The sequence below is a fragment of the Gasterosteus aculeatus genome, chromosome 21 (genome assembly GCF_964276395.1).
Source record: "Gasterosteus aculeatus chromosome 21, fGasAcu3.hap1.1, whole genome shotgun sequence".
Lineage (NCBI taxonomy): Eukaryota > Metazoa > Chordata > Actinopteri > Perciformes > Gasterosteidae > Gasterosteus > Gasterosteus aculeatus.
This window is the reverse complement of record NC_135708.1, coordinates 6,154,121-6,179,992: the sequence shown is the minus strand read 5'-3', so window position 1 is coordinate 6,179,992 and position 25,872 is coordinate 6,154,121. Positions and strand designations below refer to the sequence as shown.

At 45.5% G+C, this 25,872-nt stretch overlaps 2 protein-coding genes across 6 annotated transcripts in view; one reads left to right on the top strand and one right to left on the bottom strand.

Moving 5' to 3' along the window:
* LOC120812009 (uncharacterized) overlaps positions 1-25,872 on the top strand; it is a 519,303-nt gene that overhangs the window by 104,497 nt on the left and 388,934 nt on the right. The gene's annotated exons all lie outside the window — the stretch shown is intronic.
* The window catches only part of LOC120811752 (phospholipid phosphatase-related protein type 5-like), a 59,909-nt gene that overhangs the window by 7,775 nt on the left and 26,262 nt on the right, over positions 1-25,872 (bottom strand). For all 5 annotated transcript variants that reach the window (XM_040167330.2, XM_078096943.1, XM_078096944.1 and 2 more), the window contains 4 exons: positions 24,578-24,710; positions 10,922-11,172; positions 1,972-2,148; positions 371-502 (listed from right to left, as the gene is read on the bottom strand). In XM_040167330.2, coding sequence (XP_040023264.1) covers positions 371-502; positions 1,972-2,148; positions 10,922-11,172; positions 24,578-24,710 — 693 coding nt within the window. The remainder of the gene's footprint in view (positions 1-370; positions 503-1,971; positions 2,149-10,921; positions 11,173-24,577; positions 24,711-25,872) is intronic.

The following is a 25,872-nucleotide window of genomic DNA, read 5'->3' as shown; positions in this document are numbered from 1 at the left end:
ACACCTGTCACTTCACATTCACGTTGTCCTGCCAAATCAACTATTGTTATGTAACTGCACACTCTACATTACCAGATCTAGCTTTGAGGGTTTTTTACACCGGATGAATGGATGAATGACTCCGGTGTCGTCACGTATGTACGCAAGTACACGACTCGGTGAATTAAACTCCTGTTGACGAGGCTGGTGCTCCAAACACTAGTCAACGCATACTCACATAACGGTGCAAACAACTGAAAATCGGCCAATTAAAGACACGAATAAGACCATCACGACCTCCTGCGTGCTTCTTTCATACCGACTGACGTTCGTCCTGCACGGTCAGGGCAGGGGAAGGTGTGCGTTGTGCGCGCAGGTGGCTGCTGCTGACCTGTGAGGCGATGTACTTCTCCAGAGGACTCTCCATCCGGCCCATGGGAAGCATGGCCGGGTTGCACGGCTCCTCTCCAGAGTCCTCGCTCAGCAGCAACTTGCCTTTGAAGTTATGGACCACACACACCACCTGCAACGCACACAGCAGAGGACACAAATGTGTAACTGGTTATCGCGTGGATGTCGGGCACGTGTGTGTAGAGTCCTCCCGGGGGGATTAGTGTGGCTGTGTGATGGATGCCGGCGCTCCTCTAATAAGGAGCAACATGTGACCTGGAGCGTCAAAATGAAATGACTGATTTCAAGTTGCGCTGAGCAGAGATGCAGAAACTCTTGAGGCCTGCAGCTGAAACCAGGTGAGCCTCCTGTGTAGCCGTGGTTCAAATATCCCCCTCTTTAAGCTCTGTTTGGGTCCCCATCAACTTTCTTAACATTAAATATTTTACATTACAGGTCACTTAGCTGACGCTTTCATCCAAAGCGACTTACATTACATTTTGAACCCATGGCTTTTTTACATTAGAGGAGCAATTAGAGGTTTGGTGTCTTGCTCAGGGACACTTTCGACATGGAACATGGGGCAATCAGGACTCGAACCACCAACCTTGTGCCTCCCAGCACCCTCTCTACCCCCTGCGCCACGACGACCATAACAAATGAAGCTTATGGTTTTATTGGAAGGCTCCATTGTAATGCCGTGTTGTTATGCAGACTCGTGACATGCACGGCCTCCCGTGGAGATCAGCGTCCCTGCAGACCCGCTCTGTGATAACGAGGCAGAATGAGATGAGACGAGTCACTTTGCTTTGCTCTCCTCACACGTTAGGACCTTTTGATGTAATACTGATGCCCCTACATGACCTACATGAGTAAGCCAGACCATCACAGAGAAGACTGACCACTCGTATGTAGATATTCTTAATGCTTGTTATTGTCATGAATTCTCCAGCGTATTAGTTTTTCCTGCCTGCTTGCTTGTCAATGAACTCTCTGTCATTCCAGATCCTGTCATCAACAAGAAATCACCTCGTTCTCTTCACCTGGTCCTCATGCCCGTCCCACCTGCAGCCCGTTCCCTCATCAGTCCCTCACTATTTAGGTCCCCACACTTCCACTTGTCCTCTGCCAGATTGTCTTGTGTGTATGACGAGTTTTCCGATTACCTGATACCCTCAACCACGAACTCTCTGCTTGCCCCTTTTTGGATGTGTTCACCTGTCTGATTGCCATCCTGGTTCAGAACCCCGCCTATCCTCGTTTACAGATTCCCTGCCTGCCCCTCTGGATGTGTTTGCCCGTTGGACTGATATCCCGGTTTTGACCCTGCCTGTATGAGTAAAGAACTTTGATTGGATTTCTGTCTCAGAGTTGTGCTTTTGGGTTCCAATACCTGTAACCCTTAGTTATTGGTTTCATCTCAACCGTGAGGTGGAGGAATCGGATGACATTTTCACCAGGAATTCCTCCAGGAAGCTGACACCACGGTGGCTTTATACTCCGTCTGTGTGTATGTGTATGTCTGCGATAATCCCCGTCACACACTCACTCCCTGTCCTACGCAAGCAGAGCAGGGATGCCCTCCGCGGGCGTGAGTCTCACCAGGAACGTGGCGATGGCAGAGCCGATGATGAAGCCGGCGATGACGTCCGACCAGTGGTTGCGGTATTCAGCCACGCGGTTCAGTCCGGTGAGGAAGGCCAGACACACGAGCCCGAGGGACAGCACCGGCTTGGCCAGACGGGTGCCTTTGGCCTGCACCGTGCACGTCACGTACATCTGCCCGGGAGGAGAGATGCAAGGGTCACTGGAGTGTTTAAACATCTCGTAAAATCACGAGTTCCATTAATGACTTATTCAGTAAGGAGACATTGCAAAGCTCTGTGAGGAAGTTCTCCACCTTCAGATGATGTGACACTAACAAATGACAAACAAAACCAGTGCAGAACAGAAAAGACTACGCCATCATTCTGCCTGTATTTATGTCACTATTAGGACCCATTTCAATCCTCACGTTAACGAGTTAACGCTCAAACCTTTACCCGGTTCAAATATTGAAAGTAAATGTATAGTATTTATAAAGTGATACATAATATAGTATTGTCTCTAATGGAAAGTTAATGCATAACTTTGACCCTTGACCCCAGAAAATGAGAAATGAAAAAAGCTAAAGAGAGGGACTTTGGGGATATGGGTGGAACTATATTAACATCTGCATGAATGTGTACAGGCATGTACAGGGTTTAGTGATTCCTGCATGTAGGTCAACACGCACAGTGGGGAGAACAAGTATTTGATACACTGCTGATTTTGCAGGTTTTCCCACTTACAAAGCATGTAGGAGTCTGTGACGGAATCTAAAACAAATCCAGAAAATCACATTGTATGATTTAAAAAAATATATGTTAGTTCATTGCATGACATAAGTATTTGATCACCTACCAACCAGTAAGAATTCCAGCTCTCACAGACCTGTTAGTTTGTCTTTAGGAAGCCCTCCTGTTCTCCACTCATTACCTGCACCTGTTTGAACTCTTACCTGTATAAAAGACACCTGTCCACCCACTCAATCAAACAGACTCCAACCGCCCAACAATGGCTACGACCAGAGAGCTGTGTAAGGACACCAGGGACAATTGTAGACCTGCAGAAGGCTGGACGGCTACAGGACAACAGGCAAGCAGTTCAGTGAGAAGTGCGCAATTATTAAAAAATGGAAGAAGTTCAAGATGATGTCAATCTCCCTCAGTCTCCCTCATCAATGATCATGAGGAAGGTGAGGGACCAGCCCAGAAGTGCACAGCAGGACCTGATCAATATCCTGAAGAGAGCTGGGACCCCGGCTCAAATAAAACCGTTAGCAACACACGATGCCATCATGGATTAAAATCTAAAATCCCTCAGAGCATGCAAGGTCCCCCTGCTCAAGCCAGCGCAGGTCCAGGCCCGTCTGAAGTTTGCCAATGACCATCTGGATGATCCAGAGGAGGTCATGTGGTCTGATGAGACGAAAATAGAGCTTTTTGGTCTACACTCCACTCACTGTGTTTGGAGGATGAGTACAACCCCAAGAACTTCCCAACGGTGAAGCATGGAGGTGGAATCATCGTTCTTTGTGGATGCTTTTCTGCAAAGGGGACAGGCCGATGTTAAGTTTGACTTTTCTGATGTATCAAATACTGCATGTCCTGCAATAAACTGAAAAATATTTTGTTTTAATCTTGGGCTTTGGTTTAGATTCTGTCACTCACAGTTGAAGAGTAGCTATGATAGACTCCTACTTGCTTTGTAAGTGGGAAAACCTGCAAAATCGCCAGCGTATCAAATACTCATGTACGTTACCTATCCCAGTCCTTGGTAATGAAACGTTGATAACTGGTTCCATTTCTGAGGATCCATCAATGGTCCCCTGTGCTCTGTGAGTGTGGCACTTTTCTGCACATGGTGGTTTAATTGTTTGTTTAAGGTGAAAAGTGCGACGGCTGATGTAAAACTCTCATAGAAGCCGTGTCATCTGATCATAAAACAACAGTTCATACTGCATGTTGATGAGGCAGACATCTTTTTATCACTCAATATGTTCTCTCGGCAACCACATTATGTTAGTTTAACTTTCAAAAGCATTATTTTAGTACCTGAGTCCTGATGTTTTATTTAACAGGCTATGATAGTGTGTAAATAGGAGAGAGTCTCCTCGGGGCTTCTCATCTTCCTGTTTTTCTCTATTTAGACATTTGCTGGCAGTTCTACCACTGGAACTCATGCTGGAATAAGGACGTATCCGGTTGAGAAAAGAAAAAAAGTAAAAGAAGCAGATGGCGAATAATAGAAAGAGGAGAGAAGTTACAGGAGAGGAGGAAGGAGAATGGAGGTGGAGGATGATGCACAGAAGGAGAGATACAGAGAGGAGGAGAAAGACAGAATGGTAAATGGTAAATGGCCTGTACTTGTATAGCGCTTTTCTAGTCTTCTGACCACTCAAAGCGCTTTAACACTACATGACATCATTCACCCATTCACACCCATTCATACACTGATGACAGGAGAACCACACACAGTGACACCTGTCCATCAGTAACTACCATTCACACACTGTAGTCGCAGCTACAGGAGCAATGTTGGGTTAAGTGTCTTGCCCAAGGACACAACGACATGCGGGTGGACAGAAGTGGGTGATGAAAAAGGAGAAGTGGTTCCCAAAGTCTCTTCACTCAGCTGATGCACAGAGACACCAGATCACTGTCACATCATCAGTTCAGACACAGCCGAAAGCATCACCAAGACCCGGAGCCTTAAGGGTAGAAAACCGATCAGCCAATCAACCTTTATCCTGATCCAAAGACTCTTTGTACAGGATTTCCTTAAGTCCATTAGATAGGACTCTTCAAAGCACCTTGGAGTTCAGATGAGGGACACCGGCCTCCGGTCCCTGAGTACTGATGGTCTCCTTTCCTTGCTAGGAGAGACAGCACTGCTTGCTGACAGGAACAGATCCGGGCGTACATGTCTTTCATCTTGAGGAAGCAAGCGCTCCCTTCCCCCTCTCCTGTAGGATGGAGCTCAGTATTTTCATGGAGCAGTTGAATTGAATTGGCTTTGACCTGCAGCAGGATCTGAGTTTCTCTCTGTTAAATACCCCTAATGTTTGCTCCAAGGTCCTGACTGCCCCGAGCAGTGGAACGGGAGGTGCACTGCTGGCAGAAACCTAAAAAGTAGTGCTTGTCCAACCTCCCACCACAGCATCCGAGAACTAACGGCAGCTTTTCTGAGAATTTCTCACTGCCAAAGAGGCTAAAAGCTCTGACAAAAGGATCTTATAAAGAGCCGCTGGGTGCGGCCGGCTTAAATTTCATGCAGTCCCGCATACGGTTTGTGCTCCACATATCCACACTCAACATATATGAGCCATCCTGAGACGGCATCCACCATGCAGCACCATCAGCGCGCGTCACTCCGGAGGACACCACCTGTGTTTGAGTGGTGCAGAAACACAACCAGCTGCCCCCTTAAAGAGAGAACTTACTGTCATCCCAAAATCCCTTTTGTCATCAGCGCAACCGGTCAAAATCAATTGATGCAAAGGCGAGTTTATCGTGCCCTCCCTACGTAACTTCTCCACAGTGACACTTTTAGTTGTAAACGCAGATATCTAAAGACCTAACCGTCGCGCTCAAACTCACTGTAAACTGGGCTCTACTCCAGTGTAATAAGCTGGTTTTCAAAAGGAAATGCATTTTGGGTAAAACTCGCAATAGAGAGTGAAATAGCATGTAGCATCTTCCTCCTCTCCATCTGTTCCTCAGATGAGCTGCCGTAGATGATGCACCGCCACGTTCTGGTGCAGGGTGCTGATCACAGACGAAGCATTTCTCCAATAAACTGAACTGAATCCACTTTGTGAGGAAACACGACTGTGTCTTGTGGAGGATCGGTGCACCGATGCACTGGGCGGCCTTGTGTCTATGATGACATGAAGGGTTAAAGCCCTTTGGGTGGTCAGACGACCATTCACTGTCCACTTATCTCAAAGCCCTTTAACACACTACCTTCTGTCACTCATCCATTCACAGCGGTTCATACACCACGATATCCTTCCAACTCTGTTCATCTCACTCACTAGATTTGATTGGCTAATTACACACTTAACCTTGTTCTGGACGTTCTATCTAAAATACATCTATTTTATTGGACCTCCTGGAATGTATGCATTTAGGAGAGGTTTCCACTCTAGATGTCTGTAGCTAAATTTAGAGCAGCGATTCCTTTTGGAATTGAATTCATTATGTCGTATTAAATCAGAGGACCCCTGTGCTAACTTTAGTGTGTGCTACAGGCCCTTTGAGAATAACACAAGACCATTGCTCCTCGAAAAAAAGATACAAATAAAGCAAGTTTGCTCCTTGGTGGAACCCTTGAATCCACACATTAAAGCAAACATTGCCACCATGTTAGAAGAATCTGGGTTAGTTTGTCGAGTCAGCAGTTTATTACTCATCATTAATAGAGGAAAACTAAAAGAAGCCCAGGTTCCTCTTCAGATTCTAACCATCGGGGAGATTCAAATGAATAGTTGATGGACCTCGTGCCCTCAGCCAGCACCACCCACTAAGCAACAGGGAAAGGGTCCTTGCTCTGATCCTCTGATCCTACCATGACCGTGGAAAGGGAATAAGTAAGTAATAGGTTGTCTTGAGATATGACTTGTGCACTCTGGGGGGGTCTGATAACAAGGCGGAGCAGAGTGATGTCCCAACCCGTCTCTGATGTACACAAACTAGGAGGACTTTGAAGGACGATACAAACGAGGCCTTTACAACCGATTCCAGGGCATTACTGCCGTGACTACTTTATATTGTATAAATGAATAAGGTTAGTCCTAATGTTTAGGCCCAGCTCAGCGCTGCGTCCTAAGGGGACTCTCTTACTTAAATACTTACAACTCAAAGTCATGTGTGTTCAGAGACACCTTGTGGGTTTGGGTTTTTTCAGGGGAAACATAAAATAATAGAAGTTGCAATAATTAGTTTTAACTTCACTAAATAAAATCAAGGGCATGAAATGTAACCAGGGATAGTCAAACCCGTGTTATGTACTTTTAAGACTGAATAGACTGAACATGGTCACAGCGACAGCATGTCACGGTGTGGTTTAATTTCCTGTCTTATTTTGTAGTTCTCTGCCACTTGTCTCTCTGGGTAACTTCACTTCCTGCCTTGTCCTGTCATCCCCTGTGATTGTCTGATTGTTTCCACCTGTGTCCAATCACCTGCACCTCCCTAGTGTATTTAAGCCGTGTGTGTCTTTTGTGTCACTTGTCTCGTCATTGTCGTTTGTCCTGGATGTGTCTTGGTTCCTGCCTGTATTTGTGCCTTTTTGCCCTTTTGGGAGTTTTTTGACTATTGTCCTTTTGTGTTTCGTAAAGCCTGCGTTTGAGTCCTGCCTTCCCCGCATCCCTGACACAGCACTATTTGGTTTATTGCAGAACATCAAATGCTGAGCAAGACATCGATAGGCGACTAAAGGGCTCTTCTCCATTAATCCTCCATTTATATTTCCTAGTGGTGCCTCTGTCCTTCAACTTGTGTAAACTTCTGTTCAACTCTTCCACCGACAGACGTTTCCATTGGAGGAACACAGAGCTCTACCGTTTAAAGCGTCTTTGAGTACTTTGAAAAGCACTATATAAATAAAATGTATTATTATTATTAGTATTACTTTTATGGATCAAAGGACGGAATGCTTATCGCGGCCCGGTGTGTCGATGGCACACAACATGCTGTCTTACCATGTTCACATCCAACACAAAGCACATTTCCCATCAGTTAATAGTAACAATAATAATAGTTGGCTATAATAATAGTAATAGCGTATGCTTTGTTACCGCTGACTGCTCTTAAAGGGCCTGTTTTCTGAAGGAGTCATGTTCAGCATGTTATTGTTTGTACCGTACGAGCATTAACATGGTTAAAACACATACATGAATACAAATAGTCCTGTCTCTGTACATATATGAGGAACCATAAGGCTTTCTGATACATGTCTGATATGTAATAGTAGGTGAGGAAATGGCTGCCGACCCCGTGTGTTTGGAACAGGATCAAAAAACGTCCATTTGTTGTTTTATCAACTCTAATAAATAAAACAATTTGGAAGAAAAGAGCTCTACAATCTGCTTGTAGGGCTCTTTTCCTGCAGAGCCAGCGTGTGTGTACTTATGAGTCCGACCTTCACCAGGTCACGGATATTTCTCCCTGTGAGCCTCGTCTGAGATGTAACCATCAGTTTTAGAGTGAATGCATGTTCACAAAGCACCATAAAAGCAACAGGTTGTATTGACCAGCTCCTCCGGTCGAATGGATTCCTCTTAACAGCCTTTGGAGATGTTGCACAGTCGTGTGCGTGCTCCAACCTCCCTCCATCACATCGGACATACGCTGCGGTCGGCTCTTCACTATATTATGGGCTCGTCGGCCGAAGATCTTCTGCTCGATGCTGCTGTGGACACAAATCTCTGACTTCCAAGTTCAAATGGCTGGTGTTGGTGTGACTGTTGTTGTTGTGTTCATACATGTGGCTCGTGCTCTTGCATGACGGGGTTGCTCTTTGCTCTTGCAAGGCAGTCTGTAATGTCGCTCGTAATGCTAATGAGCACAGGAAGCCCCTTGGTGTGTCAGCTCTCTGGATTTGCAGAAATGTGGTGGGAGGAAATACAACCAGCCTCCATTGGAATAAATCAGAAGCACTTGATTTAAAGTTCTCTTCATTAATCCATGTATTCAAACCCCAGAAATCACACAGCACCCCTGCAATCCCCTGATGCAGGGCCACGCTTTGCTTTGAATTGAATCCGGACTTTGTTGCACTGAGATATGAAGTCTAACGCGGCGGAACAGACCCTGCATTCAGAAATCTCAACTTAAGAAGGAACCATTGAAACGTTACATGACTGTGCTGCACCGCCCACACTGTCAGAATTAAAATACCACAGCGAAGAAACAAACCGTACCTGGCGTCTGAAGAACGAGCCTCACAGCTGGATAGAAACCGTGTTCCTCTGTAAGTCAATGCAACGTTGTATAAATCCCACCTGGCGACGGGCTCTCCCTGCATGTGCAAAAACGCTTAACAGACTAATGTGAAGTTAGAATTCTTGGATTTTACAATAAGGCCTCGTCCGACGCAAATGGAGCTCAGTGTGGATCAGATGTGTGATCATCTTCAACTGTTTTAGTGTTTAGCATGCAGAACAGTATGTGCAAATTACCGTTTCTGTCAGAAGGCCCTGTAGGCAAACGTCTCCCCGTGCTACTAGATCGTGACTTCAGCGCTGTAAAAAGGTGCGAAGCGTCCAATCAGGAGTCTGCTCATTTAGAATTCTGGACCTGTGAGACCCGACAGGGTGAATATCAACTAGTAAAGCTTGTTGTTTTATGAAAAGGTTGAACTATTCCTATTTGTACACTGGGAAACGTAGTTTCACACGTGATCGTATTAACAGTTATACTATAATAATAAAATAAAATAAAAATAAAATTCACACATTCTCAACAGAATTTAAACTACATTCAACGATTACAAATTGAAATTAAGAAATGCAAAATCTTTGGTATATATCCTAACCAGGTGGTTCTTGTATTGTAGCAGGAATGTTAGTGTTGGTAATTGGACGTCTCCGCATGGCAGGACCATTGATTGAGTCACTACGGCCTCATTTGGACGGGTCCTCGGGCTGTGTTTGGCTGTGTTCGGCGCTGGCACGGCTCTGATGACCGAGACAATGAGAGTTAGAGAAAGGGCTGAGCATCATGCCCTCAGAGCGGTGTGTGTGTGTGTGTGTGTGTGTGCCCCTTACATAACGTCTTGTGCTAACTTCATGTATGTGCTGAACACAAACGATGGCTTCGGCTAATTGACCCAGATAAGAGGCAATCTGCTCTCCCCGTCGCACAGAGAGCCGCCATGGTCTAAAGCCGTGCATCCATCGCTCATCCGACTAGAATGTGCTGCTGCTCTGGGATCTTACTGACCAAACGTGGAAGCTACACAGAAAGCTAAAAACAGGAAACAGTATGATTAATGGAACACATTTCATTTCCATTCCATTCAACCAGTACAGAGCCCTTGTTTTACAGAATGCATGCAAAATACTTCAAGTTACGATCTTAAGAGCTTCAGGATGAAAATCTATAAAAATATTTCACGTCCATTTCCTGCGTTTCGCCATGAAGAATAACATGAAGCATTTTGTAATCTGACCAATATTTCTTATCCGTGATGTTACTTCAGACCTGAAAGCATTTCCAAAAGCAGAAGTTGCACAAAGCGCCCCCTCCTGGCCAAAGGAAATGTACTCCTATCCAGTTGACCAGATGGCCTTTGGTTGGCCGTGGATGGGCTCCGTCCTGAGTACTGTGAGGTTTAGATGGTTGGGCATCAGTCATGGACCTGGTACTTGGCTCGTTGGTAATGCAAACACATGTTCAAGGTCGGATTTTGAAAAGATAAAATAGTGAACCGCAAGGGAAGGTTTTCCATCAAAGAGCTGATGTACAGTTAACAGACAATTCCCCCAGCTGAACCCCCCCCGCTCCCCAAGAGCTGATCCAGCAGCATTCTGAATGCAAAGCAGTTTCGCCTGAATATTATTTGCATAAATATACACATAATTTACAATATCATCAACATCAAACTAGAGATTGAGACCATCAACTCGTGTTTACGATTTTTACTGAGGGAATAACTCAAGAGAGAAGTAGAGTCTTTTTGGGGGATCTACTAAAACCCAGTTGAAAGGACTATTTCTAATTGTGTAGAAAAGGTTTATGGATGCCACTGAATTAAATAGCGCTCTTCTAGTCTTCACTCACTCGAGCCTCTTTAACACTACATGTCATCATTCACACACTGATGACAGGAGCCCCCATGCCGGGTGCCACCTGCCCATCAAGTCTCCTGCCCGAGGACACATGGACAAGCGCAGCCGGGGATTCCCGGTACGATGAACCATGCGTGAGTGTATTTTCAACGGGACGAATGGAGCAGAGCTACTCACCGCCAGGTAGAGGGCGGCGTAGACACTGAGGGCGGCCTCCTTGGATGGGAAGGTCTTGCGAGCCCGCAGGATGTCGTCCTGGTTTCCGGTGCAGGCCTCCTGGTGGCTGATGTAGCGCAGGGCCTGCTGGCAGCCCAGGGCCGTGTAGTTGGGCTTACAGACGGTCAGAAAGTAGGGCGCCAGGTTTCCTGTCACTACCTGGCCCGCGTTGACAAAGATGTCAACAGTGAAGAGGCCAAAGGAATAGACGCCTGGGAAGACAAAAAGAAGATGGCTAAGAAGGACGCATGGGACAGATGGAGGCGGCATCTGCTGAAACGTTGGTGAAAGGTGGTTAAATGCACCTTGTGAGTTGTCACTCCACAAACTGTCTCAGCCACACAGAAAGACATTATTATTGCATTTCATTCATGGATCAGATCATTATACATCTCATTGATGTGTTTCATCCATCCATCCATCTGCAAACCGCTTATCCTGCACACAGGGTCGCGGGGGGGCTGGAGTCCATCCCAGCCAACGTCGGGCGATAGACAGGGTACCCCTTGGATTGGTCGCCACGCAGGGCTACACAGAGACACACAACCATTCACACTCACTTTCACACACCTTTCACGCAATTTAGAGTCCCTAATCAACCCGATCCCTGATTTTTTTCCTGTACCGATGGTGGGTTCCGGGACAGAGGATGTTGCATGTGTACAGACTGTAAAGCCCTCTGAGGCAAATTTGTCATTTGTGATTTTGAGCTATACAAAATAAAACAAATTGAATCCCCAGAGCATGTCTTTAGACTGTGGGAGGAAGCCGGAGTACCCGGAGAGAACCTTGATGTGACCTCAAAACCTCAAAAAAATGTCCTCTAGATAAGGGCAATGATCAAGTCACTAATCGCCGAAACGTTTAGGCTTCGGTTCTAAAGCTGAACAAGACAATCGCAACATTTCCACGTCCCGTTTGGTTTTGACCAACATCTTGTTATCCTTGTGTCTGTGTCCAACAACTCCTCAAAAACCCTTAGGAGGCATGATAACAATTCAATGAATCCATTAAGCTTCCAGTGAACTCAGAGAGCATTCACATGGGCTCATGAGTTGTTTCACTTGTTAGGTTTCTATTGCTGCCGCTGCTCCATGGAGAGCCATAATCTACTGAGACAGCGCTGTGAAGGCAGCTGCACCCGTTAATGGGAGCGCCAGCATCCTGGTCACTGACCTCAGTGGGCCGTGTTTGAAGGGAGGTGTCTGACATACCTTTTATAAAGACGCCACGGCTGTGAATCCAAGAGTCAACACATTCTCCCCCTCGAATACCAGACAGCTGGTTGGTTGCCCTTCATTTCAAACCGTGATGCTCTACTTGCCCCCTTGTGTCAGATTTGTACGGGCCAGGGACGCTGGGTAAACACTCTCTACATTAACGAATAAATAGTTTCTGCTCTTTTGACTGTAAATGCAGAAAGTGTAGTTTCAGAATATCCTCCGACATTTAGCTTTACATCATTGGTTATGTTGGCAAAGCGATCGTGTCAGAAAATGTCTGTTCAGTAACATCAGTACGCTTGTTTTGCTGAACTGTGGTATTAAGTTGTAAGTTATGTATCAAAAGTCAAATGCAGAACCACCGCATGAAACAATCCTGAAACAATATATTTCTCTTCCTAATCTTCTTTTAGCCCCATGATATTTTTCCTTTGTTCCTCCAAAAAATCTATATGTTTTATTAGTGGCCATGAGTCAATGAGAAGTTAATGAAAATGTGATGTTTTTCAACTTATCTTTTCAGAAAAAAGTCCTGACCTTTAAAGAAACGTAATATGGTTTCTAGCTAATGCTGACATTTTCCTGAAAAAAGCTGGCTGGATATCTTGGAATTGTTGGCAAAAACAGAAGAAGACAGTAGAAAGACTACAAAGTGCATCTTAAATGCTCCCTAGTCCAGGTACAGTCTATAGAGGAGTGTTTTTAGATGAATGGACAGCTGTATGTACTGAGGCAACGGTAGCAGCTTTTTCCTGTCAGATGCTTTCTGTGCTGCCAACTCATTTAACCCGACCTGTGAAGCACACTCGTGAAGAAGGCCGCCGAGGGGTCACGGCTGTGCAGCGAGACGTGCCTTTACGTCTTCTCTTGCATGAATTCTTGTTATTTAACGCCGCCGTCCGAAGTCATTGCGTCTCATCGGCTTGGGAGGAGCGTCGTAGGCTCCACATGCTGACACGTGCATTTCCCTAACAAGCATCAAATAGGTTCTGTCCAGACGTCGTGCGAGTCGCTAGCCGCATGGCGCCCTGCAACAGAAACACGGGGCCACGCCCTTTCTTCCATCCTGCATGTCCTCGGGAACACAGAGAGGGACGGATGAAACGTGCTTATTAGAGCATGAACGTGATCCAGTTCGCCTGCTTCAACCAACACCAGGATGTGATGCACAGTAACCCTGTAGCCATGTAGCTACCCCTGCTTGTTGGATGTATTTTAACTTTGCATGCGTAAGTGTGCATGTAGGTGTGTGTGTTGGATTGTGAGCAGGGTTGAAGCACCACTTTATGGTCCGGTGCCAGTGTCTCTACGATGCTGCAGTGTTTGGCCCAGTCAGTCCACAAGTTATCACACATCTCAGACTCCTTGTCTGCTGTCACACTCACACACACTCCTACAGTAGGTCTACACTTCATCCCTCAGTCTGTATTGAACTAATCAACATGTCATACAGCTCCGCACAACACTAAATAAAGAGGGCTACGCATTTAAATGAATAAAAAGGTTGAATTGGTCCAGAACTCCAGCATCCCCGATCCTGAAGGCCACAATGGTCCAACTCTATTATCTTTAATGTTTAATAGTGATGCCGCTTCCTACAAGCTTTCACAACTATCCAGTCATAACATGAGTGGACTTAACACAGTTATGGACCATCAGTAGACAGAAGTACTATTTCCAACAATAAGCCACACAAACAATAAAACAGTGTGTCTGTGATTTAGGGGATTGCAGCACCGAGACGCGAGAAGAACAATCAGTTTATTTTCCGTTTACATGAAAAAAGAATGAAAAACAACAATCGACTGATTTAAAATCATTGGTGCAAGTAACACAATGGAAGAAGCCATGAACAAACAAATGGAATAAATATATCAGAACATGAAAGTCAAGAAAAACAAGAATCCCCATCACTAGGGACTCAGCAGCAGGGAAGCCCACAAATGGAAATGAATAAATGCTTCACAAGTGTTTCATGCTAATGTATATTCATCAGAAAAGCAGCCAAATCAAGACGACTCGTTTCACAGCTGGACAAAGAAGCGACCCACACAGAGAACACAGGACCAACGTTTTACTGCCCAATAACAAAGATGGCCTCCCTGCTGAGTTCACTGTTGGACAATGACGATGATGAAAGTGTTTGAAAAGCTACAGTGAAATTATGGCTGTTTATGTTAATGCTTAACAACATATACAACCCTTCCACTATAATTGTAAGACATACCTCCACAAGTGGGTTGGGGGATAAGTTTTAATCCCATGTATGTTAACACACATACAACAGAAAGGTAAAGCTACTCATGACTTGTAGTAAGCATAGACACACGGCTGTTGGAGCTAAAATAACTTCAAAACAGAGGTCTTCAACAGGGGGTCCGCAGAGGAGCTGTAGGGGGGTCCCAACATTTTTGGTTGATAATAATTTTTTTCCCACAAATTTAAATGTTTTAAACATATTGTAGCGAATGGATGAATTCAGAAGACGTTATCTTTCATGTCATGGTGTGGGTTTGCCTCCTGTCTTATTTAGTAGTTTTCTGCCTCTTGCCTCCCTGGGTAACTTCACTTCCTGCCTTGTCCTGTCATCCCCTGTGATGGTCTGATTGTTTCCACCTGTGTCCAATCACCTGCCCCTCCCCAGTGTATTTAAGCCCTGTGCGTCATGTGTCCTTTGTCGCCTCATTGCTGAATGTTCATGTCATTCCCGGAGCGTCTTGCCCGTTCCCGTCTGCATTTTTCCCTTTTTTGAATTTTGACTATCAAAGTCCCTTTTTGTTTGCAACTCTGCGTTTGAGTCCTTGAGTCCTTTACCTACCCGTTCCTGACATTTCAGTCAGACATTCATCTTCCCACAGCAGCTCTCAAGCTTGGCACTGGTTCATTCACAGTTCATACAAATAGACAGCACAGGCATCAGCCAATCAGATCGCAGTTATGATCACGTCTAAAGAGCGCAAAGCTCAAAAATAAAAGATGGCGGACCAAACTCCGTAGAATAGGGGGTCCCTGCTCCATCTCGCCATCAGTTTGGGGGACCTTGGCCTGAAAAACGTTGAAGACCCCTGCTTTAAAAGACTATATATACAGACCAGAAAACTGTATAAGCTTTAAAAACAACGGTATGGTGTAAAATATTGGTGGAGCTTTTTAATGAGATAAAATCCTCCCATTTTGAGGAGTCTTAACCAAACAGTCCCTCCAAACACCTTTGTCCTTCCCCTCCCCCACTACGTGAACCGTGTGTGGTGAGTCCTGGATGAGGTACTGGTGGTATGTTGAAAGAACTATAAGGAGCTGGTACAAGAACTAGATACTGTAGTGGGGGCAGGGGGGGGGTAAGGCACAGACGTTATTCTCCCATGAGAAGGGAGTGAAGGTTACTTCCTAAACCTATACACCTAAAATAAGTAATACATTAAATATCTGTAAAATACTGTCCACCAAGCACCACAGGGTGAGAAAAGCTCCATAGACCTAAGGTACAGAAACAAGAGTATTAGAAAAATAACTGATATCAGGCTTTGATTGAGAGGTAAGTGTGTAGAGGTGTGGTTGTAGAGTGGTTCCAGTTGGTTAACGATGTCTTCCCCTTAAAGATGAGCGGTAGACGGCAGAGCGGGGGTCAGTAGAGTTGTTTGCTCCCATTCTGAGAGATGGTGATTAGAAGGTTTTAAACCGCTCATCTTGGGAGGGGGGGGCACACCGACCGGAGGAGCTTAGAGACGCCCGGTGCCGTGAACACTTGAACGTTCCAGTCTCAGGAGACGCTGCTCTGCTGCCACGTCGATCATTAAATGTTAAAACGGAGCGCAGGCAGGACAGCTCTGTCGAGTGTTGACCATGTGGGACAGCTGGAGGAAAGTAGCTGCCGTCACAGAGCACTGTGCACGTGTAGGAAGTTCATCACACCTGCACTCCAAAAGCCACCATCCAAACGTTCTGTGGGAGATGTTTCAACGGCCTTCACTAGCTAATGTTTCCTGGTGCGAGCTCTACTTGCGGGGATAATTATTGAAAATGCATCTCAAACGATGAAATGCCTGAAGAGCATTTGTACAAAGAAGGGATTGTGTCAGCTGATCACACTGGTGATGTTAAAGCGGCTACATTCACTTTAAAAGCACCCGCGTACTGATCGGTATGAGACGGCTCATACATATTGACACACAACTGTTTTGCACATCAGCACAATACTGTTCTTTTGAAAGATATGCAGTGTAAGACTCGTTTTGTTTTGCCCACGTTGCACAATATTGTTATTTTGTACAGTGTAAAACAGGTCAATTACAGCCACAATAAAGTATTTTCTGCCAAATATTGGTTTTGTTTTGCACATATCTTCATTTGCATTGACCTAACAAGATGGTTGTATATTTTATTTGTTATCCAGTAGATCAATCTGGTTTACTTGAAAGTGATTGCAATAGATGGAGCAGTCAAAACATTTTATTTCAATAAAATTTCAAAATGTACAATTTTGTTGGGGCAGTGTGGGGGGGACAAAACGTTTGAGAACCGCTTCATGCCCATGAAGTTGTCGGTGTAGAAGAGCAATTGTACATCACTAGTGAGAAAATATGAATGACATTCTCTTGTTCCACTGTTTTTTTTTTTTTTCAAACGTTTGGGAGTGTGATAAATAAATGAAGCCGTCTCACCCCGGCAGTCTTCCCTTTGAGAGAGACGTAGACACAAAGCACAGCAGCCTCAACTCATCGATTATTTAAAGCTCCTTTTCTTCAGGTATTTTCAAAACTTCCACGTAGGGAAGCTTTATTAAATACATTTCCAAAGGCGAAATTGAAAGAGTTGGAGCACACAGCCTTTATGAATGCGCTTCATCTTCCACTAACCCTCTGAAGATAATGATGTCTCTAACTGCTTTAGCAGGACGGGTGGATCTCACCCGTTGTGGATGATTTGACCATCAAATGGTTTCTTTTTGCAGGTTTAGTGGCAGTAAAAGCCACAGAATCCAGTTGTGAATTGGCCCCCCGAGTCTTCGTTTACACTGGTCCTTTCCACACTGGCAGAGTGTAAATAATTCATTTAGAATGATGTTTTGCAGATGTATGCTTTGCATAGTGTTAAAAATGAAAACTACAATGGTGCTTGAATAGCAGTGCTTTGAGGACCGGCCTCACGTCTAGCATTCCTGTTCTGTGGCTCTTCCACATAATGGCACTGAAGCGGCGTGCTGCTCAGGATCTCCCTCAATCTACAGTTCAACCAGCCGTAAAATGAATGAAGATGAAGAGAAAAAAAACACAGGGACGAGGGAGCGCCACGACCCTCGGCTGTGTGCTAAATATAATCCTCCCCAAACAGAGCAGCCTCTGAGTCATTATGGGGCGAGCTGCGAGATGGTCGTGCTCCCATGATGCCGCGATGCCCTCAAACGGATGCAACCGCTGTACACGATTCGCATGAATGCACACGAAAACACATCCAAGCACGTGGAATGCGTCACATGTGAACACTGACATTAGCAAATAGATGCAAAACATCTAAGAGGGTTTTGGGAGCAGCTGGGCTGAAGAGTTCAGCTTCTGCATCGCGGCTGTAGCACAGAGCAAAGCACTCTGGGTAGAGGAGTAATGGCTTCGACTAATGCTGATGCCACTTTGGACTTTTACCTCAAACGGCATCGCAGAAGGAGGAACTGTATCTGTTACTGCAACGCATTCGGGGTGCGAGACCAAACGTATTGGTCTTGTATTTGCAACGGTAGTTTAGTGTTTGGGCTCTTTGCACGGCGTGTTTAACAGCCTTTTTGGAACAAAGACACTTTTCTCTTCTAAAATGAGCTTATCATTTTAATGAAGCTTAGGCGAAAATTCAGTCAGGAAGACTGGACAGGCTGTGCTGTTCCCTGGTGGCCTCCTCTCTCCCTGGGGGCGCACGGCCAGCTGATTAGGGGCGGGGTCGGGTAGTATCAGACGTGGGTGTCGTTACCGTAAACCAATCGCATTGGGGCAGGCAACGTTAAAAAAACTGTTCTCCTCTCTTTTGCTGTCAGTTGTCATTTGAGCACGCTCCAAAGGTGACCCGCCACCACCCCTGACACCTCCAATCTACAGCAGAACCTGGCATAGCAGGAGAGTTATGCAACTTGGGCTCTACCACCACCACCACCAGTGTCTGGACTCCCAAGGGGGGGATATGCCTCGTCTCGGCTCGAGATCCCGGCCCCGGGTCTATCCTGCGGCAGGATGGAGTCCAAGCCCCACAAACTTGCAATATCATATTATACCTGTTATAATAAAGCATTGTTCAAATTTCAAAAAGTCTCTCCGGGTTTGAATTTAAGTTATACGTGTGTCAATACCGATACTACAACTGAGTCTGTGTATGATAAGGCATTGCATTTTCTATCTGGACTGCACAAAGTATGAAATGCATCAAGTCATCCCGTCCATAGGAATGTGTCTGGGGAGTAAAACGGAGCAAACACAAAGAGGCCCCCTCAAGGCACACAGATGTTCATTTTTCCATCTGCCTCGCCATCTGTTTGGATCTGATGTGTCACCTTTACTGTAAGATTCTCATTCAATGCATCCATGCTCATCCTTTGGCCTCGTGTCACTATGTCCAGGAAACACCCTTGTGCCAAAGGAAACAAGGTAAAAAAGCAAATGTTTAACCTTTTCTGACCTTCTTTTCTTTTATTAGTTCAGGAAAATGTGTTTATTGATCATCATCAATAAACACACACGGAACGGCTGAGGCTGCTGGTTCCATCACTATTGATGGTGATGACGGAAACAGGAAGTCCCCCAAATTTATCGCAGAAATTGATACCTAGCTACTGCACCATATCACCCCACTAGGCACTCCCTGTATGCAGGATTAGTTGTTACTATCCTGTGGAACCACCTTCCCCCTTCAGTCCGGGGGCAGACACTCACCTCGTTTAAGCCAAGGCTTAAGACTTTAATCTTTTGATAGCGCTCCTCTCTCCTCCTCTCTCGCCCCCGAATGAATTAAGGTCCCAGTAATGCACATCACTAATTCAGCTTCTTCCTCAGAGTCTTTGTGCTTTCTCTCCTCACAGGTTTCCATGGATCATGGTTGTATCTGCAACCTGGTCCGTCGCCCCGCTGAGACCTACTGCTACTAATGTTATTATTAGTACCATTGCTCATTACCCATTACTGTAGACTTAAACACACGTTACTGACTTTGCTTCTTCCCTGGAGTCCTTGTGCTTTCTGTGGATGGAGGTAATATCTGGACGGTCTCTCTCTCAGGTTTCTTCCTCTTTTATCCCTATTGAAAAATGTTTTGGGGTGTTTTTCCTGTTGGAAAAAGAGGATGTTGCAAAAATGAATTCAATTGAATTGAATGGGAATGCCTTCAAGAAGAGAATGAACAATCACTTATTCCGCATTACACCGTGAGCCTGAAGTGAAATGACTTAAACAGATACAAATCAGCTTCATATCATAAATCTTTGCTGTCCTGGCTCTCAAATGGTGGAACGAGCTCTCTGATGACAGAGTCTTCACATCTTCCGCTCGAACTAAACACACACCTCCTCAGACTCTACCTCAATTAAAAAACACAAAACAAACTGTCATGAATTCTCCATCGTATTAGTTTTTCCGGCCTGCTTGCTTGTCAATGAACTCTCTTTCATTCCAGATCCTGTCATCAACAAGAAATCACCTCCTTCTCTTCACCTGGTCCTCATGCCCGTCCCACCTGCAGCCCGTTCCCTCATCAGTTCCTCACTATTTAGGTCCCCACACTTCCACTTGTCCTCTGCCAGATTGTCTTGTGTGTATACAGAGTTTTCCAGCGTTTTTCAATCAACCTGATACCCCGTCCTGACGTAGACCACAAACTCTCTGCCTGGCCCTTTTTGGATGTGTTCACCTGTCTGATTGCCATCCTGGTTCAGAACCCCGCCTATACTTGTTTACAGATTCCCTGCCTGCCCGTCTGGATGTGTTTGCCCGTTGAACTGCTAGCCTGGTTCTGACCCTGCCTGTATGAGTAAAGAACTTTGATTGGATTTCTGTCTCAGAGTTGTGCTTTTGGGTTCCAATACCTGTAACCCTTACACAAACTGTAGCACTTAAATTGTACTTGTAATGGCTCTTATCTATAGCAAGTTGTAAATCTGCTTATTTTCTTGCTCTTCTGAGTTTGTATCCCTATGGTTGAAATGCACTTATTATGAGTTGCTTTGGATAAAAGCGTCAGCTAAATGACACGTAATGTAATCTTTCTTAGTAGCTGATGATCTTTCTGAACGTATTCATAAAGTTTGTATCTGTTCAAGCAACGCAATAAGAGTTCACAGCATTGGCACCGTACACTTCCATTTACAGAGACTAAAAACAAAGACTTCTTGTCTCTTCCTTCGTTCCAATGCTTCCGTCTTCCGCTCGATCCTCGTGCCTGACAAAGTGCTGGAAGATGAAACAAAGATATCTGCTCCAGTCCGTCTTCTAACGCAACAGAAGTGAGTGATGAGCTCAGGCCGAGCCGCGTCTTTGACAGATCTCCTGTATGAAAACTCAAGTAGTCCAAAGTGGTCCGTGGAAGGTCTGCTGCTGATCAACCCAGGACATCTGAAACCTCGGGTACAACTGGACTTTTTCATCTAAAGTTTGGGTTGAATCATGGAATAAGAGTGAGTGGGCAATTTAGGGTAGATCCAAAGGATCTCATCAGTATGACCTTTTATTTTCCGTGGATAACTCAGCAGGAACAGGTTGAGCCCTGCAGGGCAGCCAGTACCTGAACCATCCTCCATGTTGAACATCTAATACCCCTGATTTAAATGAAACAAATCCCTCCACACATAAACCATGAATCCAATCAACGCAGGAAGCCTCTGGGTTCAGAGACCCTGATGAGCGACAGCGTTCAGCCTCACACGGGAGCTCGGCAGTGTGGGGAGATCGAATGGCTGAACGCGGCACAGCGAGGCTCTGATGGATTCATTCATTTGTGCTCTCGCGCGCCAACAAGCCTGCCAGAGGTCTCTTTCAATAGCCATGGACTAAACGCACCATGAAACAAAACGGGAGACGCAATGGAAGTAATGGGACTTCCAGGTTGTGTATGCTAAACTAATTTGGGATAACTGCTGTTTCTAATGTTGCTGTGGATGCAATGACAGCTCGTCACAGACCCGTCATGTGATGTTGGTATGGGGAAGTGCTCCGCCTATTATGCAGTTTGCTCCAGGAACAACCCCCCGCCATGACATTCAAAGGCACCTCGCCTCCATCTCTGAAACACAGCATCACTACGACTTCTCTCACTTGAAATAAGGGCCACAGATGGAAAGGTGAAGGACGTATTGTGCGTCTTCCTCTAAAATACCTTTTGAAGTTGAAATATTGCATCTTATTTGTGTTTTCTGTCCATCTGACAATTTATTACCCAAAGTAATGGTCATCACTACAAAAAGATCAAGGGATCAAAACTGACATGCAGAAAAAGTATCACACACGTTACAAACCATTTGTTACCACAACCACAATTGTTATAAACCTTATCAACGCATTTTATAATGAGGTCCAAGTGAGCCCAAAATGCTGCTAATAATTCCTCATTGCAAACTACATACGGTCAAAGTCGGCCGTCATGTTGGCCTCGGGTTTAAAGATACTTATCAGCACTGGTGCATAATTCCTCCTTTACTTAACTTTCCTCTGCTAGAGTATAAACACACAGTCAGTTGAAAGACAGGAATCAGTTGGATAAATATCCCTCCGGCTCTCTTAAATAAATCCAGTGAAGACCTGCTTTGACAGAATAAGGCAAGCACGCTCCTGGCTGATTAATTAAAACATGAGAAATTGGCCTGCTATTTAAAAACTAGTCACCAATAGGTATTACGAGTGGTTGCAACGTCAATTGCAGCCCCCCAAAGGACTAGTGGATGCGCCCGGCCTGAAGTGCAGTTTAGTAAGGTGTCCTCCCCCACTTTGTCCTCTAATTCTTCAAGACCCTCCAATGTCAGAGACGGTAATTATGAAGCACATGATCTTTTCTCTGTACCAGATGGATCATCTCTGCTTTCTAAAAACACTATTCCTCCTCTAAAACAGAAAAAATGAACTAAAAGGAATTTTGCCCTTAACAAGTACGATCTTCAACTGTAGGAACCTTGGAAACTGCTGCGAACCCTGATATATTTAGATGGCTTTTCTATCCTGGACCTTGACAACAATTTCTAAGTATAAATCTTCTACCTGTGTCTTTTCTCATCAGGCGCAGATCCCCCTCAAAGTCAATTGTCTAGTGATAGAGTTTCTCTGGACGGAATTGCTCCGGCATCCAACACCACCATAAATAATCTTGGAGTCATCTTCAATCAAGATGTGTCCTTTAACTGAAAGGACATCTTGTGTCCTCTCAGAGTTACAGAAAAACGTCTTGTACTACAAACCACATTACGGCAGCACCGTATCATCAGGCTGCTCTAATAAGTTGCTCATGTCTCTCCAGGTGATTCAGAATGCGGCAGCATGTGTATTAACAAGAACTAGATGATATTACTCCTGTACAAGCTTCTCTGCTTCTCACCTGGAAAAGCTTCCCCTACAAGGCACAACCGGCCGGGCTGCGTCTTATGTTAAGGAGCTTATAAAACCATATTATAAATGCTGGCTTACTTGTTGTTCCTAGAGTCTTAAGAAGTAGGATGGGAGCCACAGCTTTCAGTTATCAAGCTCCTCCTTTTTTTTAGTCCGGGGGGCAAATACAGTCAGCTCATTAACACTACACTATGTTTTATTCATGTCCCATTACTAACTTTCCTTTAAGTATATGTGCTTTTCCTCCCCACAGGTTTCCATGGATCATGGTTCTATCTAGACACTGGTGGCGCCTACTAATCACACTTCACTTTCACTTTTTTTTTCCAACATAAACTCACAATCCTGAAGTCTTTGTGCTCATTTTTATTAGTTCTCATCATTGCTGACACGCTTACTGCTTTTTTATTCTATCATATGTGTAGTGATTGTAAAGCCTTCTGAGGCAAATTTTTAATTTGTGATTTTGGCTTAAACTAAATGAATGCAATTGAATGATAGGAGTCACGCTGAGAAATAATTAACTAACAGCTGTAATGATGATAACTTGGCCACAGACGGATTGAAACCGTTTCCTAACAAGTCTTATGCTACATCATGTAAACAAACCATGTGCTCCATCGGTCTGGAGACGTGAAAACACATGTTTTATATTTTTCTACGTACAGGAAATACACTAATCTGCCATCTGCAAGTAGGAAACATTCCACTGGTGATCTCTGGCCAGACACCTGCCTCCGGATAGTTTTGTTTTATGCTGAACTGAGGGATATCTTAATCATCTTCCAGAACAATCCATGATCACTCTGTCCTGATTGTGTTTGCTTAAGTGAGACTGGGCATTATTCCTCTGATGCTGCGGGGCTGCTGAAGACACGCTGAGAAGCAAAAAGGAACCTCTGCAGCTGAAGAACTTTATCTTCCTCCCTCTGCAGGCCGAGAACACCGCACAGCGTTCTTTAAAATGGGCTCAATTAACACTAAGACACGCGACTTATTCACATCCGGCGCACCATTGTTTAGTATAAGATAAGCGCTTCCACTGAGTATCTGGTGTGGGATGAAAGACCTGTTAACATGCAGGAGCGAAAGTGAAAGGCCTGCTGGGTGTGCTAATGCGAGGGCAAAGCCGGGCCACCAGGGGATGTAGGTAATAATCCTCTGCAGTCTTATCTCTGCCCCCACTTAGGAGAGAGGCCAACTCTGTGTGTGTGTGTGTGTGTTGTCAGAACGCTAATAGGGATATATAGCTGTTTTATCAAGTTTTTCATGTTTGCATATTTGTGGATGTAAGAACATATGTGTTTCATGCAGCAAAGCGTGTAGGTTCATCACATGCATCTCAAGTAGAAGCTGTGGACTTAAAAAGCTTCCTAAGAGTCCCTGTCACCTGCTGTTGGAACGCCTCGATGGAAACATCAAACATTCTGCAGTGTGACAGACAGAGAGCAGTGAAGCGGCTGAAACGGGACGCAGTGAAGAGACGGTTGCTTCAGCAGGAAGGACACACTAACTGCAGCAAAAGGGACGATGTGAGGCAGATCTTTAAGCGTGGACGCTGGCTCTTTTTTTTAACGCAGTCCAGAGCAATCCAGTTTTCCAGCCCGTCCATGGGGTTGTTTTTTGTACCTTGAAGTGTGCACTGTAGGACGACTCAATGGGGACATCCCTAATTGGAATAGTTCTCTATTCCACGAATGACACACAGACCAACACCTGCTTCCACTGGACTGTAGGAGGAGACAAATAGAGTGCTGGTGAGGTGAGTGTCTGTCTCGGAGCGTCTGCAGCCACAGGACAGCAATGAAGAAGGACACCAGCCGGAGACTCACCGAGGAAGCGGAAGGTCCTGCGGACGAGCGGGTTGAGGTAGCAGCAGTCCCCCGTGGCCACTGTCTTCTCAGAGCGGTCAAACTCTTTGGACGTGTACTGGACCAGGAACAGCACCGTCTCTGTCACTGTGATCTGGTAGAGACGGAGAAGACACACACGGTGGGACAGGAAGGACAATTAGCAGAGCGCTGATACAGGCGGGTGGGAGTCGTCTAGTCACAAAAAAAATGAACAAATATACATTTCATCCCAAGCAGCAGGTGACTGTCGGTTTTTATCAAGCACCCGAGCAGGAGGAGAAGTCCGCATATGTTGGTCTTTTTCAGGGTTTGACTCATCCACACGGGGCTCTTTGCGTCAGCAGGACGCTATGGTTATTCTATGGTGACAAAAACCTGTCATGCTCAGGTGGCAATGAAGAGAAATACTTTTCAGCATTGTATTCCATTCCTTCCAACACGTTCCCTAAAAGCTAAACACTGAATTCATTTCTATAGAAATGGCCCTCATAAAGTCCTGGGAACCACAGTCACGACCAGGGAACCTTGGTGCGAACCAGGTCCAACTGAACTTTAAATGCTGCTTACACTTAAAACCTCATTTCAAACCAAAGGAACATCTACAAACTGACTAGTTCATGTTGGCGTCTGGTTTTGGAGGCAGTAAGAAGCAGTAATGAAAGAGGTCCGTGTGATGCTGAGGACAAACAGTCAGGCTATTGCGCGTCTGCTGAGCCACTGGCGCTCCAACCGTGTTGAAATAACACAACTTAATGATAACAAACGCACTTATGTAACACTCTGGTATGCCTGAGATAAATTGCAACATGGTTACATAAGACGGGGAGATAACAAAGGCGCAATAACACACGGACGGAGTAGAGGAACAATGCTGGATGAAAGCAACTGGAACGTGTGTGTGCTGTTTTGTAACGTGTGTGTAGCGTGTAGAGAGGGCTTCAGCGCGGCCCCGTGACCAGGGGCCAGCAGCGGGAGGTACTCGTGGCTGCCGGTCTCCAGGAAGTGCGCCATGCCCACTGTGTCCCCCGAGTCCACAGTCGGGCCCCCAGCGCTGGGCCGATTTCACACGCCGTCCGCTGACGGATTCATCTTTAATTCACAGGTTCCCCCCTCAGCGGGATTCGGACCGACAACCCCCCTGCCCTCGTCCGGTCTGAACGTTTCCACCTGGGCGACCACGCAGACGCACGAAAGCTGCCACGCCACTGTGCACGTGGGCAGCAGAGTGTGCGTGCTGCGGATGGCTACTGAGGCCCCGAGCTGAACGCACTCAG